This window comes from Vicugna pacos, chromosome 2, assembly GCF_048564905.1.
Source record: "Vicugna pacos chromosome 2, VicPac4, whole genome shotgun sequence".
NCBI lineage: Eukaryota > Metazoa > Chordata > Mammalia > Artiodactyla > Camelidae > Vicugna > Vicugna pacos.
This window is the reverse complement of record NC_132988.1, coordinates 4,596,998-4,614,357: the sequence shown is the minus strand read 5'-3', so window position 1 is coordinate 4,614,357 and position 17,360 is coordinate 4,596,998. Positions and strand designations below refer to the sequence as shown.

Sequence of the window (17,360 nt, the reverse complement as noted above, 5' to 3'; positions counted from 1 at the left end):
TCTTATCAGCCCAGAGGTTCCTGCTTTCCCCTGTCTACCCAGGGACCCCCATTATTTACAAGATTGCAGTTTCCTGCCGTTTGGCCCATGCCCCTCTTTTTCTGTTCACATCTAGCTAGCTGCCTTTTCAAACAGTAACCATCACCAAAACAACATAAAAAATAAACTGGGAAAAATGTTCATCAAAAATTATACCACAGACAAAGGAACTAATTCCTTTGCTACACAAAGAATCCTCCAAATTACAATTTTAAGTCTCGAACCATCCTAGAAAACATTGTCAGCAGGAGCAAGAAGAAAGGTCACAGGGAAGGAATACCAATTGCTGGCACACAGGGAGACAACTGATCAGCTCTGCCCACGTGTTAATGAGCACTCAGACACGCTTAGACACTAGTGCCATTTTAACCACATTGCATCTGGAAAGGATTAAGAATCAGATAAAAATCATTTTGGCAAGTATGTGGAGAACCTCAGCAGGGTTAAAATTCAGTTATAACTTTTTGCAGAGCGTTATGGAAATACTTATCAAACTTGTAAGTGTGTATCTGTCTCATGATTCAATTATTCTACTGGGACTATGCCTTGTACACACACATACACACATAAGCGCCTAAAACATATATGCAAAGGTACTAATGTTGGCATTGTATTTATCTTTTTGTAACAAACACAGGAAATACTCTCTAAGACCCTGCGTTCGTGTGTGTGAGAAGGCTAGAAATTGAGAAACTGGGCGAGAGAATGAAAGAATGAATTAAGGTGCTATTTAGTTTTTAGTTTCATATTTTTGTTTTTTAATTGGTTTCCAAGAAACTTGTTTTTTTGATAAGTAAGCAAACCCACTTAAACAGAATCTGCATTCATTCTGGAGAGAATTTAGATGGACCGTAGGTTACCTTAAAGGAAGAACCAGAATCTTGTTGTAGAAATGACTTTCTCTTATTGTAGTTTTAAACTCCAGCCAATATGAATAGCAATTTATGTTGATGTGTTTCTTTTTCTTGGACAAGTAAACTGCATCAGAACGGACCATGTTGGTCCTGCTGGATTTTCTCAAAAGTTGGCTTGAGTGAACAGTAAGTCAAAGAGCTGGGACTCAAGAACCCAGAATATCACACCGCACCTGAGGATAATCCCACTTTATCCCTTTGATTCTTGACCTTGAAACCTCTTTTCAGGAGGAGAAATCAGTCCCACAAAGCCTCGAAGTTAAGCCGCGATCATGCATTTAGAATTTTTGCAACAGTCATGCAAGAGAAACTCACATCTGCCTAACATGGTGCAGCAACTAGGGACAGCCTGGTTTCTGCGCAAACTCTCTCCTTTATAAAACTGTCCAATACCAAGTCACCTTCCGACCCCCGTGCCCCTAAGAAAATGCACAAAAATCTACTGGAATACACTGGAGATATATATATATATATATATATAATATATATATATATCTCCTTGCCACATATTTAAGAGCTTTGCCATATTTCCATGTTAAAGTTGCTGGTTCTATTACTAAGACCACCCCTATTGGTGATTTTGAACTTCAGACCTGAGGTCCTCAGTAGGGAGCACCCCAAGATGACGTAGGTGAAGAGACAGGATTCTCCAGAACTTTGGTCATTCATTTACAAATGAAGGGAAATTAAGAAGATTCTAGAGAGCATCTCAGTTTACGATTTGTGCATATCAGACACGTCCAACTTTCCCGTCTCCATGGAATGTGTTTCTCGGTAATTTTCCACAAGGCATCTCAGAGCTGAAGCAGACAGCAGGCTCATTTGCTAACCCCCTTTACGTCAGATGTTCACCTTAGTCAAACATCGTTTCATACCCAGGAAATGGGAACTGAGGACACACCTTCCCAAGCTAGTCTACCCGTGATGGAAAAACCCTTAAGAATCCATATTTAGCATCCACCCAAATGCAGCAGATGATTACTTAATAGCCTATTGGGAAAACATTTCTGCCTCTTGGTTGCAAAAAGTTCTTCAAAAATAGCAGGGCAAGTAGTCCCAGGTCTCTGTGACCTAAAATGTCTAACAAAGCTGAAGAATTATTAGAGCATCTTAGAGCAACCTGAGGCCATTCAGCCTGATGATTTAGTAATGATGTCCCTGCCATTGGTCAGAGAATTATGAGGCTAGGATTTATGCACCAGCGCTCACCCGTGTTGGCAGCCCTGGCTGTAAGAAGTCATCTGCGTCCTGAGCATCCCAAGGCAACGCACACTTCTGTTTGAATAACTCTAGAAATAGGTTTATTTTGTGATGTGTTTAACTTCCAGAAAACAAAATGATATAGTGCAAATAATAAAGTTAAAAAGTATGAAAACCTGAGGACAGTATGGAGGTTCCTTAAAAAACTAAAAATAAAGTTACCGTAAGATCCAGCAATCCCACTCCTGAGCATATATCTGGAGGAAACTCTAATTTGAAAAGATACAGGCACCCCAATGTTCACAGCAGCACTATTTACAATAGCCAAGACATGGAAACAACCCAAATGTCCATCGACAGATGACTGAATAAAGAAGCTGTGGTATATTTATATGACGGCATACTACTCAGCCATAAAAAAGAATGAAATAATGCCATTTGCAAGAATATGGATGGACCTAGAGATGATCATACTGAGTGAAGTAAGTCAGTAGAGAAAGACAAGTATTGTATGATACCACTTATATGTGGAATCTAAAAAAAAGGATACAAATTTTATTTCCAAACCAAAAATAGACTCACAGACATAGGAAACAAACTATGATTACTAAGAGGGAAAGCATGAGGGAAGGATAAATTAAGAGTTGGGGTTAATAGATACAACTATATATAAAATAGGTATACAACAAATTTCTACTGTACAGCGCAGGGAAGCATATACAATTTCTTATTATAACCTATAATGGAACAGAATCTGAAAATAAAATGTATGCTATGTATAACTGAATCGCTTTGCTGTCCACCTCAAGCTAACATTGTAAATCAACTAACATTTAATAAGAAATAAAATTTTAAAAAGATGTAAAAACCTAAAGACTGAAAAAGCACGTCACACTGAGGATTCAAGTGACACCTATAAGATATAAAATAGATGGTAGTTTTTTTCTTAGCTCAGGTTTTAAAAATCCATTCATGACAAAATATAGTCGTTTCCCAAGACAGGTACAGGGCAGGGGTAGGGGGAAGGGAGGAGAGAGGAAGCCCAAAGGTAAAAAAAAAAAAAGTTTAAATTTTTTTAACCTGAAGACTATCACAACTAAACCTACAGTTCCCTCTGGTGGTCAAAGATGAAAATGAATTTATAGAGATGAATTAAATGCATGATTATTTAACATACAACAAGAAAACTAAAGGTAAGGCCACCAGATGCCACCCTTTGTATAAATATTCCATTTTAACTAACTCACCTGACCACATTTGCCCTAATTATGAAGGTTGAATGACTCCTTTTTTGGCGAGCTCCCAATTCTTCTACACTTTTAAACCACAACGCAAGAGTTGTTAAGTAGTAAACTGTTATTGGCTGACACTACTTACATACTAGGGATTTAGGTGATCATCTATGTTGCAAATTACGCAGGAATGATAAGAAAAGATATTTTCCTTGATTTGTTAGACTACTTCATCTTAAAAAAGTAGACCATGAATTGCTTAATGCCTTAACTAATTTTACCATGCATATTTTATCATGCACATTAACATGAGTATTTTGGTAACCCACACACACACTATTATCATAGAATATCAGATCATAGACTCTTAACCCAGCAACAAAACCTAGCGTTCTTAGGAGGTTACAGTGTGTAAACCTTAGACACATCTTATAGTGTTGATCCTTAAGGAAAAAAAAAAGGTGTGTATAATTCATTACAGCTTTAAGAAAGATAATGAATTCCAAGATTCCATGAAATATTAATTTTTCTGCCTAAAGAAAATTAAAGTTTGCATGTTTTTCTTGGGTGAATGTTAACATCTTCTTGAATAATTTTATATGGGAGTCAACAGAATTGCTTTTAATTAATGCACTCCTTGAGCCTCAAAGGTAAAAAAACCAAAAATATATACATAATTTTACTTGAGCCCTCTTTATATTCTAATCATAATACACCGCTTCAACTAAGGAGAACATGACAGAAGTTATATTTTACTTTTGTTCTTTCTAATACTTACAGAGGATTTAAGATGGCTTCCTGTTAGACTTTGTACATTTTATCTATTGTATTAACTGGATATGAGCTTTAATTAAAAGACAGTGACACAGAGAAATAATAAATTGTCTTGAATTTTAGTGTCTCAATTTTTTCTCGAATAATCTTCTTTCAGTATGAATCCTAAACATGGGATAAGATTTTTAGCACCAAATGAAGCCTTTCGGATTTAGCCTATTTTCATCCATTCACTAAATATTTATGGTGCAGCTATATTTTATAAAAATGTTGTGTTGGCTCCCCAGATCAGTGAGGAGAAACTATGAAGATAAATCAGAAATATATCTTGAGGTTAAGATGCTTGCAGTGTTGAGGAGAGATAAGGGTTTAAAGGAGGTGGAACTGTAAAGTGGAAATGAAGAAATGCTCCGTGTGTAAGAGATCTTTGAGATGTGAGTGTCAAAGAAACGACACCCAGCTGGGTATTTAAGCTGAAATGCAAGCACCTTTTGAGGAATTAGTCAGGCGATGAACTAGAAAGAGGAGCACATATTTAAAAAAAAAATTTAATAGTAAGTACACACAAATCCGGAAGAAAAAAAAATTCGCATTTTACCAGATCAAAGGAAACAAAATTTCAACTTATTGAAGATAAAACCACTGCTGAAAAACATTAAAATGAGTAATAAAAGAAAGGCCAATGACATGAATGACGTGCTATTTTTAGTCTACTGCATATGAAGTTTTAAAAGATGCTTTAAACTTTTGATTGGGGAAAATTTCAAACACACACAAATAGCAAATAATTATGTGGAAAACCCCCGGGGACGGACCCATCAACCACCGTCCACAGTCATCAGTGAGCATCCAACTCTGTCCATTAAAAGCCCCACTCGCTTTACTCCCCCGTTTTATCTGTAACAATCGTAGACATCACTTGAAATTAAGTTTTTAAATTCTATTTAAATTATTCATAAGTGGTTCAGTCTGAATTCCTAAAAAGAAAAAAAAGACTGTTGTTTGTAAAGACAACAAAAATATCATCAAATCTAAACACACTTGAAGATAACTTCTTGTTTAGCGAGTTTTCAAATTTCCAGTTGTTTTGTTGTTGAAATAGGGATCGAAGTAAGGTCCACCTCCCGCCTAGGTCCGCAGGTCTCTGAAGTTGTTTTAAATCTGTTGCACCTCCTTTCTCTGTATGTGCAGCTACAGACACACACAAATGCGTACCTACAAGCAGCTAAATATACAATACGCCCCCGTACAGGCAGATACCCACGGACACGCCCACAGCAGTTAAAGGAACCAGGTCATCTTTGGTCCTGCGGATTTCCCCTCGCTTGGTATTTTGCAGATTTATTCCTGTGATGTCTGTTGGCATGTTCCTCTTTCCCCATCTTGTTTATGCTGATAATTAGAGGGTGTTAGCAAGGAGAATCCGGGGTTGAGGCCTGGGTCCGGGCGCTTGGGGAGGGTTTAAGGAAGTGTGGTGTGCTCTGGGTCGGACGCTGTCAGGAAGCGGGCGCAATTCCACGCCTGGAGAGGGGCCAAAGCAGCCGCAGCCACTCGTCTCGGCCACGAGACGTGCTTGGTGGCTGGGACTGTGTTTCTGTTTTATCCACGTTCAGACACGACTGCGGTTTTCCTCTCGATCCATCCTGGCCCCGGACGCCGGCGCGGGACGCTGTGTTGTGTGAGATTGCTTCTGTTCCGCAGAGCGCCAGGGCCCCGCCGAGAGCCCCAGCCCAGCGCCTGGGTAGCAGGGCCGCCTTCCCCACGTCCACTCCCTGCGACCCCGCAGGGTGTGCCCAAGAGGAGTGACTGCATTTATCCACAGAAGGTCTTGTAAGGGAATGTTCACTGTAGCTGAAGACTGGAAAGAACCCCATGTCCATGAACAGGAGTGCAAATAAACCCATCGTGTTATATCCATAATATGCAACGTGCTACTTACCGCTCATTAATATAAAGGAAGACTGCTGATATAGATAGTAAAGTACTTGAGTCTCAAACACATTATGAAACAGGTCACTTTTAAAAAAAAAATTATTTCAAGATACTTTTTTTTTTCAGATTTTATACTTCATTGTTTTACATAGTTTAGGGTTCACTCTTGGTGGTGTACATTCTTTGGGTTTTGACAAACATAGAATGACACATGTCAAGATACTTTATTTTTTTAAAGGTCATTTAAAAATTATTTTATGATACTTTATTTTTTAAAAAACAAGTCATTTAAAAATTATTTCAAGATACTTTTTTTAAAAACAGGTCATTTTTTTTAATCTTGAAATATTTTTAAAAAATGATCTGTTTCAAACACATTTTGTAGGGAAAAAAATCAAATATTGGGGAAACATATTGTATGATTTCATTATATGTATTTTAAGGACAGGCAAATTTACATAATAAAGAAAAGTGACTTAGACTAGTGTGTGGGCAGAGGGGGTGGGTGGTGGGTCGTGGTGGGGTAGGAGGTGCAGGGCTGGGGAACTGACTGCAAAGAGTGAGGAGGGGAATTTCTTGGATGTTGGAAGCAATGCTTTATAACTTGATCTGTGTGATGGTGGCGCCAATGTATTTATAAAAATTGATCCAAGTCTGCATTTATTGTATGTAAACTGTGCCTCAATAAAGGAAACGTAATATTCAATTAAAACTGTCTATTTGGGGAGCCATTATTGCCGTCTCTCCAGCAGCCCTCTAACCTCCCCTTACTGTGTAGCTGTTAAGAACTCTGGGAGGCAACGACCCCACATGCAACGAGCTCTGGACGTAAGCCAGCTCTGAACCTAAGAAGACTTCAGCCGATCTTCCTTATTTCAGCCATTCTGGGAGGGTCTAATCAAAGTGGTTATAGGAAGCACGCTTCTGTGTCCCAGATGTGACTGTAGGGTATCCTTGGTTGCTTCTAAGGGAAGCCAGCCTGACTCTGCCTCCTGATGTCTGGAGAGAGAGCACTTTGATTGGATGGCACTGGGTCACTACTTCAGTGGCCTCTGAGGGCAGGAAGATACAGGATGAAGACAGCCCTGTGCAAAAGCAGCTCTTGTAGAACAGGATGATCTCTGAGGACAGTGGGCTCTCCACTGGATTGACAGGTTTGTAATCAATGGCTTCATGCCCCCCTCCCACCAAAATAGGGACCGTAGGACTAAGCTCTGCCATACTTGGAAGGAATACTGTGCAAGTATGTTGACGGTCATGAAAATATGTCCACAATATATGGAAAGAAAAAAATTGTGCATACAAATTGGCAATTGCAACTCAGGGACAATTAAATGCCATTAATACAAAAAGGTAAAATATATTTAAACCAGAAAAATAGCTTTGTATTATGTTAATTTATTCAAAATGATCAACATAGTTAATGACATTCCAGGTCCAAATTCAAATGAATTTTTGTGAGATGTTACAATCCAAGATTTATTTATATTAGCAGCTCAACAATTAAAGAGACTCCAGTATCATTTTTAAATTGCACTCAGAGAGGAATAATAAGTGGTTGTTTGGCTGAGGTGGTGGTGAGGGCAGGAGCGTTGCCAAATTCCAGACACTCATGAAAATACAGATTTCCATTAATTTGAACCTCACAGTAACCACATGAGATGCATGTTACCATTATCCCCAGTTTAGAGATGAGGAATCAGATGTGGGGATTGGGGGAGCACAGCACCTCATCTGAAGTCACACAGTTAAAATGAAGAAGAAGTGAGATTTAAACCCACACACATTCTCCCTTCCAACAGCAGAGTAACGTGCGATCTGGTGGCAGTGGGTGAAATTTACACAGCACTATCCTCTTTTTTTTTCTATTATTTTGAGAGTTGGGGAACCATCGTGACATTGTACTAGCATAGTTCCATTTCAGCTTGCTTAAAGAAAACTATCATTTTCTGTGACTTTCTTTTGTCCAGTGGAAACCACCAGTTAAAACAGGAAAAACAAAACAAAACAAAACCTTTGAACCCACGTTCAAAGAGGAATTTTAGAAATACATATTTCAGCAAAATAAAGTGTACATCTAAGAGTGTGCTGGTCCCCTAAAATTCTCACTCTGATAAACTAGACCCTGACTTTAGCAAATCTAGAATTTTCCACCAATTTGGAATAGTACATACATATGTGTGCGTGTGTTCACAAGTGTGTACTTGTGTGTGTGTGTATATGTATTGTACACATATTCTCAAGGGTGGGAATGGATTTTATCTAGAAACTATCACCAGCACTTGGAGCTAAGTAGGGTGGAAGCCGGCAAAATGGGCAACATTAATTTGGAGTAAAAATAAGTCTGGGCTAAAAATAATGAAATGGCCTTTTTAACACTCAGTGGTCAACTCTGACGTTTACTTTCTCTAGCAAAGGATCCAATATCTCTGGATTTGAATTCCATCATCATAACATATCTCCTCCCCACTCCTCCCCCCACAGTTTTTGGCGTCTCTCTTCATTAACGAGGGTGCTATGTTGCAAATCTGGGCGTGCACGCAGTTCTTTGCACGTGAACTCCACACCATTTTCTACATTACACGACACGAAATGCAGACTGTGGTAAAGGCAGTGCCATCAGATGGAACGCTGTCCTCCCTCATAAGCGGTTCTTTAGAAGAATTTTTCATTTGTATACTCGCCCGAAACTCGATTTTCCTTCCTTCTCACATCTGTGGAAAAAAAAAAAAATCATCGCCTTCCCTAACCCAAGACTGGTTGAGAGCCACTTGCTGGATGAAAACGACTCTGTTCTCCGCATCCTCTCGGGGCGTCCCGGAGAGGCGGTCTCCCAGGTCCCGCTGCCACCTGCTGGTCCATCCAGCGGCGCTTAGATTTTAGAAAACGCCGTGCACAGCGCTCCGGTCAGGATGATGCAAAAGGCAAGTATCATCAACAGGTAGTTCTGGCGACCCTGCGTGATAAAAACAAGCAGCTGTGATCGAGAAGACCTGAACCGGGGAATGGGGGGTGGGGGAGGCTATAGCTCGATTGGTAGGGCGCATGCCTGGCACGCACGAGGTCCTCGGTTCAAGCCCCAGGACCTCAGAGATGAATAATTACTTCCTCCCTCAGAAAGAGATTACTTTAAAAAATTAAAAAAAAAAAAAAGAAAAAAAAAGTGAACCAAACACACAAAAAGCACACACTCTAGAGACTGCGAGGGACCTTACGAACCATCTGCTCTGCCACCCGAGTGCTTTCTCGCTCCCCCTCCACAGAACCTTCCAGATTCTCCTGAAAACCCACCACGCCCTGGTCATCTACCCTCTCAGGAAATGCACAGATGCCCCCACCACGTATCCGCACCTGCTGGGGTTAGAAGGGGGGCAAAAGTGTGCCCTTCCTTATTCAGCTAGTCACATAACGCGGGGGACAGGAATTCATGAAATAATTACGGACAAGAACGGCCCGCGGCCAGAGAGGTGTGGGTAAGGATGCGGCCAGGCGTGTCTGTGCGTGTGTTCGCCGCAAAGGCGGCCTCGCGGGGCGGACGGGACTCGAGCTGCGCGCCCGCTGTAAGTGTCGGTGACCCGGGCGGGCGGTGAGGGCAACGCGCACGGGGGGCGTGGCGCGAGGACGCGGCGCGCGTTTTGAAAGCCCGCACTTTGGCAGATGGTGAACAGACAGGAGCGCGCTGCGGCGGATGCGACGGGACCACGGAGGAGGCGACCCCAGTCCTCCTGGGAGGAGACGATGAGTGCAGACGGAGAGACAGTCAACCTCAAGGGCAAGGAAGAAACGGACGGAGTTTGGCTCCCCCAGCTACCTGTGGGTGCCCTGTCTTACAGACGGAACCACGGACCGCCCCCTCTTCCCCTCCCCCCGCAGCCAGCTCATCTTTAGACTGACAAAGAAATATCGTCCTGTGTTCAGTGGAAATACTTTATTTCTCATAAGTTCCATCTCTAGGGGTGCTGATGGGTCAATTACTGACCCCCCCCCCCCAAGATAAACTCTCAAACATTGAGATATAAGCGTCCTGCATCCCTGGATCATCTTTTTTCCTGACCTGTATTTTCTCTCCTTTGACTATCTTTCATACGGAAGGGTTTCAGGCTTCCTCACGGAGCTGACTATTCCGGTGAGTGACTGCCAGGGTGTCCACATACCTCTTTACATACAGACCCAGGGCTCTGAGGCAAGTGAAACAGAGTCTCAGTTACAGTGAGACCTCCACATAGTCAAATCACACGATGCTCCTAGTGGCTTCTGTTAAGATTGACAATTAATATACATACAGAATGTCAAAAACGGTATATCATCTTTTTTTCATCTTAATAAAGAGTTAGAGTGGGTGACTTTGCCTCTATATTTGATGACTAGAGTGGTCTTTGTAAGGTGGGTTGGGTCAGTTGAATTGTCTGATACTCTGTCAGTGACCAACACTATCAGAAATCACTCAAGTTCTAGAAGTCAGACAAGTTCTAGAAGTCACTCAAATTCTAGAAGTCACTCAAGTCTAGAAGTTCTACAAGTCACTCAAGTTCTAGAAGTCATACAAGTTCTAGAAGTCATACAAGTTCTAGAAGTCACTCAAGTTCTAGGAGGCACACAGATTCTAAACATAAAAGCTCAAAGCCTTGTCAAACACAAAGCAGCTTATTTACACACACACACACACACACACACACACACACACTTGCATGAAGGCTTTAAGGGTCCCTGCCATCTTTTTCTAAATCTTAAAGACTGCAGCCTTTGCCTAGATACAAGTAATGGTGCAGAATAGACACTCAATAAATGTTCAAAGAATCAGTACACTCTGGCAATTTCCAAATGTGCTTTGTGAATCAGACAATTCATGCAAATCACTGAAATAAGGGGAAAAAAACACAATATATGGGGCCTCACTTATCAGCAATTTGCAACCTAATTATGTGACCATGTTGTAAGTTCTCTATTCTATTGTCTGTGTAGGCAGAAGAACAATATTCTCAAGAAGTAAAATATTTTTCCCTTTTAAGGTTAAGAATCTGCCCAAACTGCCTAGCTTCCTGGAGAAAAGGACTGATTATATTTGGGCAAAAGCAATAGTTTTCTTTTGTCAAAGGTGCATGTTTTAGAAAGATCACGGTAACATTCTCCCCAAAGCAAAAATGGTTTAACCTGGATTCTGGAAACGGCTACTAAGATGAGAAATCATCTCATTCTTTATCCGGGAGTTGCTACTGACCTGTAAATTGTTGTAACAATCCTGTGTGCTGGGATTACTGTGGACATACCAACTAAAGTGTATTGCTAAAAATATAATGGATATCTAGCTTAAGATAGCTAATAAGATTCTAAATTAAACTTCTCAAAGAGGAACAGATACCAGATAGAAAAGAATGTCAACTAGAGAACCGATGACAATAAAACTAAATAAAATCATGAAACTCTCATACAAAAAGTGCTTGGATCCTGATTAAATCATCACGGCTACAGGTCATAGACTTTTTTTTTTAATTGAAGTACCGTCAGTTACAAGGTGTCAATTTCTGGTGCACGGCACAATGTCCCAGACACGCATATACATATATTCATTTTCATATTCTTTTCCATTAAAGATTATTACAAGACATTGAATATTTTCAAGAAATTTAAAATTTTTTAAAATCTGTTTTTATATATAGTGACTTTTAAATATGTTTTTTGAGGACTGCTTCAAGACAGCTACAGGACCTACAAGTCATAAAGATAAATGTTAGCTCTTGTTTTCCTCTAGGATTTTAGCTTGTTTTTAAGAAAAATAATTTTAAGAATTCTGGGAGGATTTTGGTTTCTGTATTTAGTTGATAACTCCCTCAAACTCGCTGGCATGTAAAGTATTTAAAACTTTCCTCTAAGTCAGCTGTCAAGAGGCAATTAGGCGTCTGCGCTGAACAATAAGAACCCCCGGGCACCCCTTAAGTTTTGTTTGTAGACAGATTTGTGAGGCTTTTTAACTCCAGAGAGGTCAACACAACTCACTCTGCTTCCAGATTTGCCTTCCCTCTGTTTTTACATAAACACTTGGCCAAACGTGAGCACTCACTCTGAAAACTACAAATTGAACTCCACTGGGATTTTATAGGACCCCCAATGCAAGTAATTGGAGAGCACTGCCTGTAACCACAGTGAGTTGTCGCATCAGGAATATGGTGAGTCTCCCATCTGTTCTGAGTCTTTTATTTTCTGTAGTAGAGATTTTATTAAATCCAGCACATTCCTTGATAATTATTTTCTTACATTTTTATAATTTGTGTAGGTATTAATAGCATTAATTCTCCTCTTTTTAATTGGTTATTGGTGGTATATTGGAAAGCTATTGATTTACTATTATTTATTTATACCTATAATTAAATACGCTATGGTCATTTACTTGTGATTTTCTAAGGTTTTAGTATGTTACTCTGGATAATATCCAATTCTTAAATAGAAATCATTATCCTTTGTGAGGGAGACGAACTATTTGCAAGGAGATTTATGGCATGCTTTAGGCAACACTAACCAAAATAAATAAGAAACATGTGCATGAAAGTAACTTATGGATCTATGTTTTAAATTGTCTTGTATGTTTAAAAACACAAAAATTAAGATCATGAACCAAATATCTTCTAAACAAATTTCTTGTTCATTTAATCTGAGAATCATACTTGTATTAACATACTAAGGCTTCATTTAGAGTGAATGAAATGATGTTTTAAATCTAAAATTGAATAATCATTTTAAGAATTATCCAGGGACAGGGGTTCACTTTATGGTCCCAGAGATGAACAACATCAGATCTTAGAAACAGGAATTCGTTGTTCCTTATTGAGACAAAAAATATCGTCTATGATGCCTATAAATTAGAGGGTCTCTAATTTCTATTGTTTTTAGTAAAAACTATTACAAAATACTATTCACAAAGATTCCTCAACTGAAGACTTTTTCCCCAAAGGTAGAGGGGGAAAATTGTAAAATAATTGTTCATGAAAATGCACACACACACATCCTAGAACTATTTGATAAATGCAATTTTAAATCACCACTGTTTACACTTGAGAGGGAAATGGTAGCAGTCCCCTGGTAGCATACTGTTTTCTTACAAAGTTGCTGGTTTGATATGGAGGACTTTGGGAGGCATGAAACGAACAAAAGAAATCGACTCCCAAATTCCATTTGCCTCAGGGATATTTTAATCTCTGGGATTAAAAAAAATCTTTCATCTTGTTTATCTACTGTGTTTCACACTAGATAAAATTTCCCTCTTTCATCTTTTATTGGATTATTTAATCAAAATCTATTAAGGGCAAATAAAAGCAACTAAAGCATTTTCCCATGGAGATTGGCTGGAGTGGAGAGAAACATGTTAGAAATAATTCTCATTATCTCTAGTATTTTCTTTCCCAGTTAGAGAGGATAACATTTTGAACATCTGGAGGGGAGGGGGTAGCTCAGTGGTAGAGTGCATGCCTGGCATGCATGAGGTCCTGGGTTCAATCCCCGGTACCTCCATTAAAAAAATAAATGAAGCTAACTACCCACCCCCCCTCCAAACACATTTTGAACATATGACCCATTACATTCATTTATGTGTTTTTTGCCCTGGGCTTAGGAGTCACATGCGCTTTTCAGAAAATGACATAAAGTATTAAATAACATATGGTATTAAATATCCTTCTTAACTGGATCCACACTTGTTTTCCAAATCTGCCCTTTCTTGTACATACCTGTATTTCCTTAAATATGAAGACACCCCACATTGCAGCTATCAATCCTGGACCCTTAAATAAAAACAAGAACTTCAGTTAAATTGTTTATATGTCTCACTGTCCACTGCAAATACAGTAAATTGGAGAACTGACTTGACACTTCAATCAAATAAAATTTTTTGGTAAAAGCAATAGAACAATATTATCAGGAAAAAAAACTATTCATAGTCTCAATCCTAACTCAGCATTAAGTTAAATTAAGTAGCACTAGGTGAAAAACGAAGACTTTTTTCCTTTTTTTCTTTATAGCTTTCATTTTTATTATTTTGATGGTGCTATAATAGTTTGTGCCATAGAATATTTTCCTTTAGTGTGATTTATAATAAAATATTTAAATAAGCATGAAGTTTACTTTTTTTTAGTGAACTACTTCCTTAGGGTACTAGAAATGGGCTTAATAGGAAAAAGCATATGAATAAATTTATAACTTCCTTTAGCATGAGATAATCTCATAACTGAAGAAGTTTCAGTATATTCTTTTGGATCCGAAAAATAATGTACATACAAGAGCAGCATGCTCTTTAATTTTTTTTTTAATCTGAAATTTCTGCACAGGTAATCAATTATGTTTAACGTTAAACTTTACTGAATACTAAAGGTGGCATCATGGAAAGATAGAAAAAACCATGTAAGGAAAAATAAACAATGGATTAGTAAGCAGAACACAAAGACAGAAATGAAATAATGTAGGATAAAGAAAAGGAGAAAAAATGAGCTGGAAAAAAAAGATGATTCTGCAATTTGAAAACTTTAAACTATTAAAGTTTATTAATTTTTTATTTTTTAGCTGAGAAAGGAAAAAAAGTGGAATTTAGATTAATGGTGGTCTTTGTGGAGAAGGTGTGCTATCTCAGCATTTTTAGCATTCCTATGCAAGCCCTGCACAGACTCTGGAAAAGTTTCAGGTCAACAATTCCAACCTGTTTTTCCCCCTCCACCACTCCAACTGTCTACCTGACGGGGTCAGCAAAGTTGGACTCTGCTCCTGGCATGTGAGTGAAGCAATAAAAACACATTACTCTCTGTTTATCAGTATCTGGAAAAGTCAGAATCAAAAAAGACAGAGAAATAGGTCAAAGGAACTGTCTTTGACCAGTGACGTATGGTCCTAAGCCTCAAAATTCAAACCAAACAAGAATCATCTGAGCCCTTTAGAAATTCCATGCTGCCTTTGGACAGGATGGGAGTAAACAACAGAAGTGGGGGTATAACATTAGTATTACCATGCCAACTGCTCAAGAATTTATCCTCCTTAATTTGGAAATTCATTTCCCTTCAGAGTACATGGCAGAAGACAATACCAAGAGTTATCTTGACCTTTGAGGCTTTTTGGCTGGTGACTTTCTAAACATTAGTTAGACATGGCCTAAGGGTTACTGGGAGAAGCAACGTGGTTGCAGGAAGCAGTTTTTTGCTAACAGTAACAGAAGGAGAAGTCAGGGTGCACGGTCGCTGAATCTGGCCAACGAGGGCCCAGTAGGAAGGACATCTTAAAGAGAGGGCACTGTTTTGGCATTGGGAGCGTGTGCTTTTCTTTTGTAAATTAATACAAATCACACATTTATAAATCAGCGTTTGAAAAGAAGGTGAACTTGAACCATCTGGAGAAGCTGATTCAGCCATTCAACCCCTCAGGGAAGACTTGGAGCAGAGTAACCAGCCCTTTGTCCTGCTACATTGGTTTTTTTTTTCTTCCCTTTTTTTTTTTTTTTTTGCTTTTTAATTGAGTATCTGTCAATAAAAAATATACATGCTGCTTTCAAGAAACTCCTGGTCTAATCACTAATGGATACGAACAATGGAAATATATGTACCTGAGAACAGGGTGTTGCTAGGATTTGAAAACTGTACTGTTTTTCTTTTTTTTCTCAATTTACCTTTTTAAAGGTGAACCATAGTGAATTTATAATGTGTTAATTTCTGGTGTACAATGTAGTGATTCTTTTTTCATACACATATATATTCCTTTTTGTATTCTTTTCCATTATAGGCTATTACAAGGTATTGAATATAGTTCCTTGTGCTTGACAGTAGGACATAGTTGTTTATCTGTTTTATATATAATAGTGTGTATCTGCAGTTCCTGAACTCCTAATTTATCCCTCCATGATCTCCTTCCCCCCGATAAACATGCTTGTTTTCAATGTCTGTGAGTTTGTCTCTGTCTTGTAAATAAGTTCATTTGTGTCATTTTTTAGATTCTGCATATAAGTGATATCATACAGTATTATTCTTTCTCGGCCTGACTTACTTCTTAGTATGATAATCTCTAGGTCCATCCATGTTGCTACAAATGGCATTATTTCTTTCTTTTCATGGCTGAGTAGTATTCCACTGTATATATGTACCACATATTCTTTGTCCATCGATCTGTTGATGGACATTTAGGTTGCTACCATGTCTTGCCTATTGTAAATAGTGTTGCTATGAACACTGGGGTGCATGTATCTTTTCAAAGTAGAGTTCCCTCTGGATATATGCCCGGGGGGGGATTGCTGGCTCATATGGTAACTCTATTTTCAGTTTTTTGAGGAATCTCCGTACTGTTTTCCACAGTGGCTGCACCAAACTACATTCCCACCAGCAGTGTAGGAGGGTTCCCTTTTCTCCACACCCTCTCCAGCATTTATCACGCATGGACTTTTGAATGATGGGCTTTCTAACTGATGTGAGGTGATACTTCATGGTAGTTTTGATTTGCGTTTCTCTGACAAATAGCAATATTGAGCATTTTTTCATGTGCCTATTGGCCATGAAAAATGTACTCTTGATAAAATAAGATGAACCATATTCATAATTGTTGAAGCGGAGTGTGGGTGTGTTTAAAATTTCCCATTTAAAAAAATTCAAGGTAAAACAAATCTACCTCTACCAGGAAAATAAAATTAGGAAGAAGGTAGGATTCTGGAAGGCAAGACTGAATCTTTTCTGCATGTGGAGAAGGCTGTCCATGAACCGAGTAAGGACAGTGAAACCAAGCCAGAACCCAGCAGCAATAAGGACCTAGTCCCTCATCTCCCAGAAATACCTGTTCTTCCCAGGAAACAATCCTCAGGCACCAGAGGAAGCCACACCTGGTGGGTGAGAGGACTACTGACATCACAACGGTTGAGAAAACTCTTTCGGTGGCTCTAGGCTCCAAACGCCATAGTCACCGCCCACGCTGGCCCTCTGTCCACACCCCACCATCCTCAGCAATTTATTTACACTGTTAGGCTTGTCCTAGGTCTTTGCCATAATTGAACACAAGAGGCAGTAGCAGGAAAACCGTATCTCTACTATAAAATTTTGTGAATAATATTATTGATCATTGCCCCATGTCCCCTGTAGAAGGGTGCATAGGTTAAATTCTGCTAAGAATTTGGTGTTTAAAAAAAGTAAAAAAAAAGAAAAAAGAAAAAAGAATATAGTATTAGAAAATAACTGGTCTTTTCTGAGGAACTAATGTTACCAGTTAAATTTAAAAAAAAAAGAATTAGTCATCCCATTGACTCACCCTCTTTTGCAAG

General features: G+C 39.0%; 1 protein-coding gene across 8 annotated transcripts in view; it reads right to left on the bottom strand.

The window, feature by feature from the left end:
* Nucleotides 1–8,477: 8,477 nt before the first annotated feature.
* Nucleotides 8,478–17,360, bottom strand: part of TMEM144 (transmembrane protein 144) — a 43,255-nt gene continuing 34,372 nt past the window's right edge. For 6 of the 8 annotated variants that reach the window (XM_072974872.1, XM_072974862.1, XM_015247382.3 and 3 more), the window contains 2 exons: nucleotides 13,810–13,863; nucleotides 8,478–9,047 (listed from right to left, as the gene is read on the bottom strand). In XM_072974872.1, the coding sequence (XP_072830973.1) occupies nucleotides 8,964–9,047; nucleotides 13,810–13,863 (138 nt within the window). In that variant the 3' untranslated portion in view covers nucleotides 8,478–8,963. Of the gene's footprint in view, nucleotides 9,048–10,031; nucleotides 10,270–13,809; nucleotides 13,864–17,360 lie in introns of those variants that run through there. The other 2 variants (XM_072974888.1, XM_072974893.1) reach the window with 2 other exon arrangements.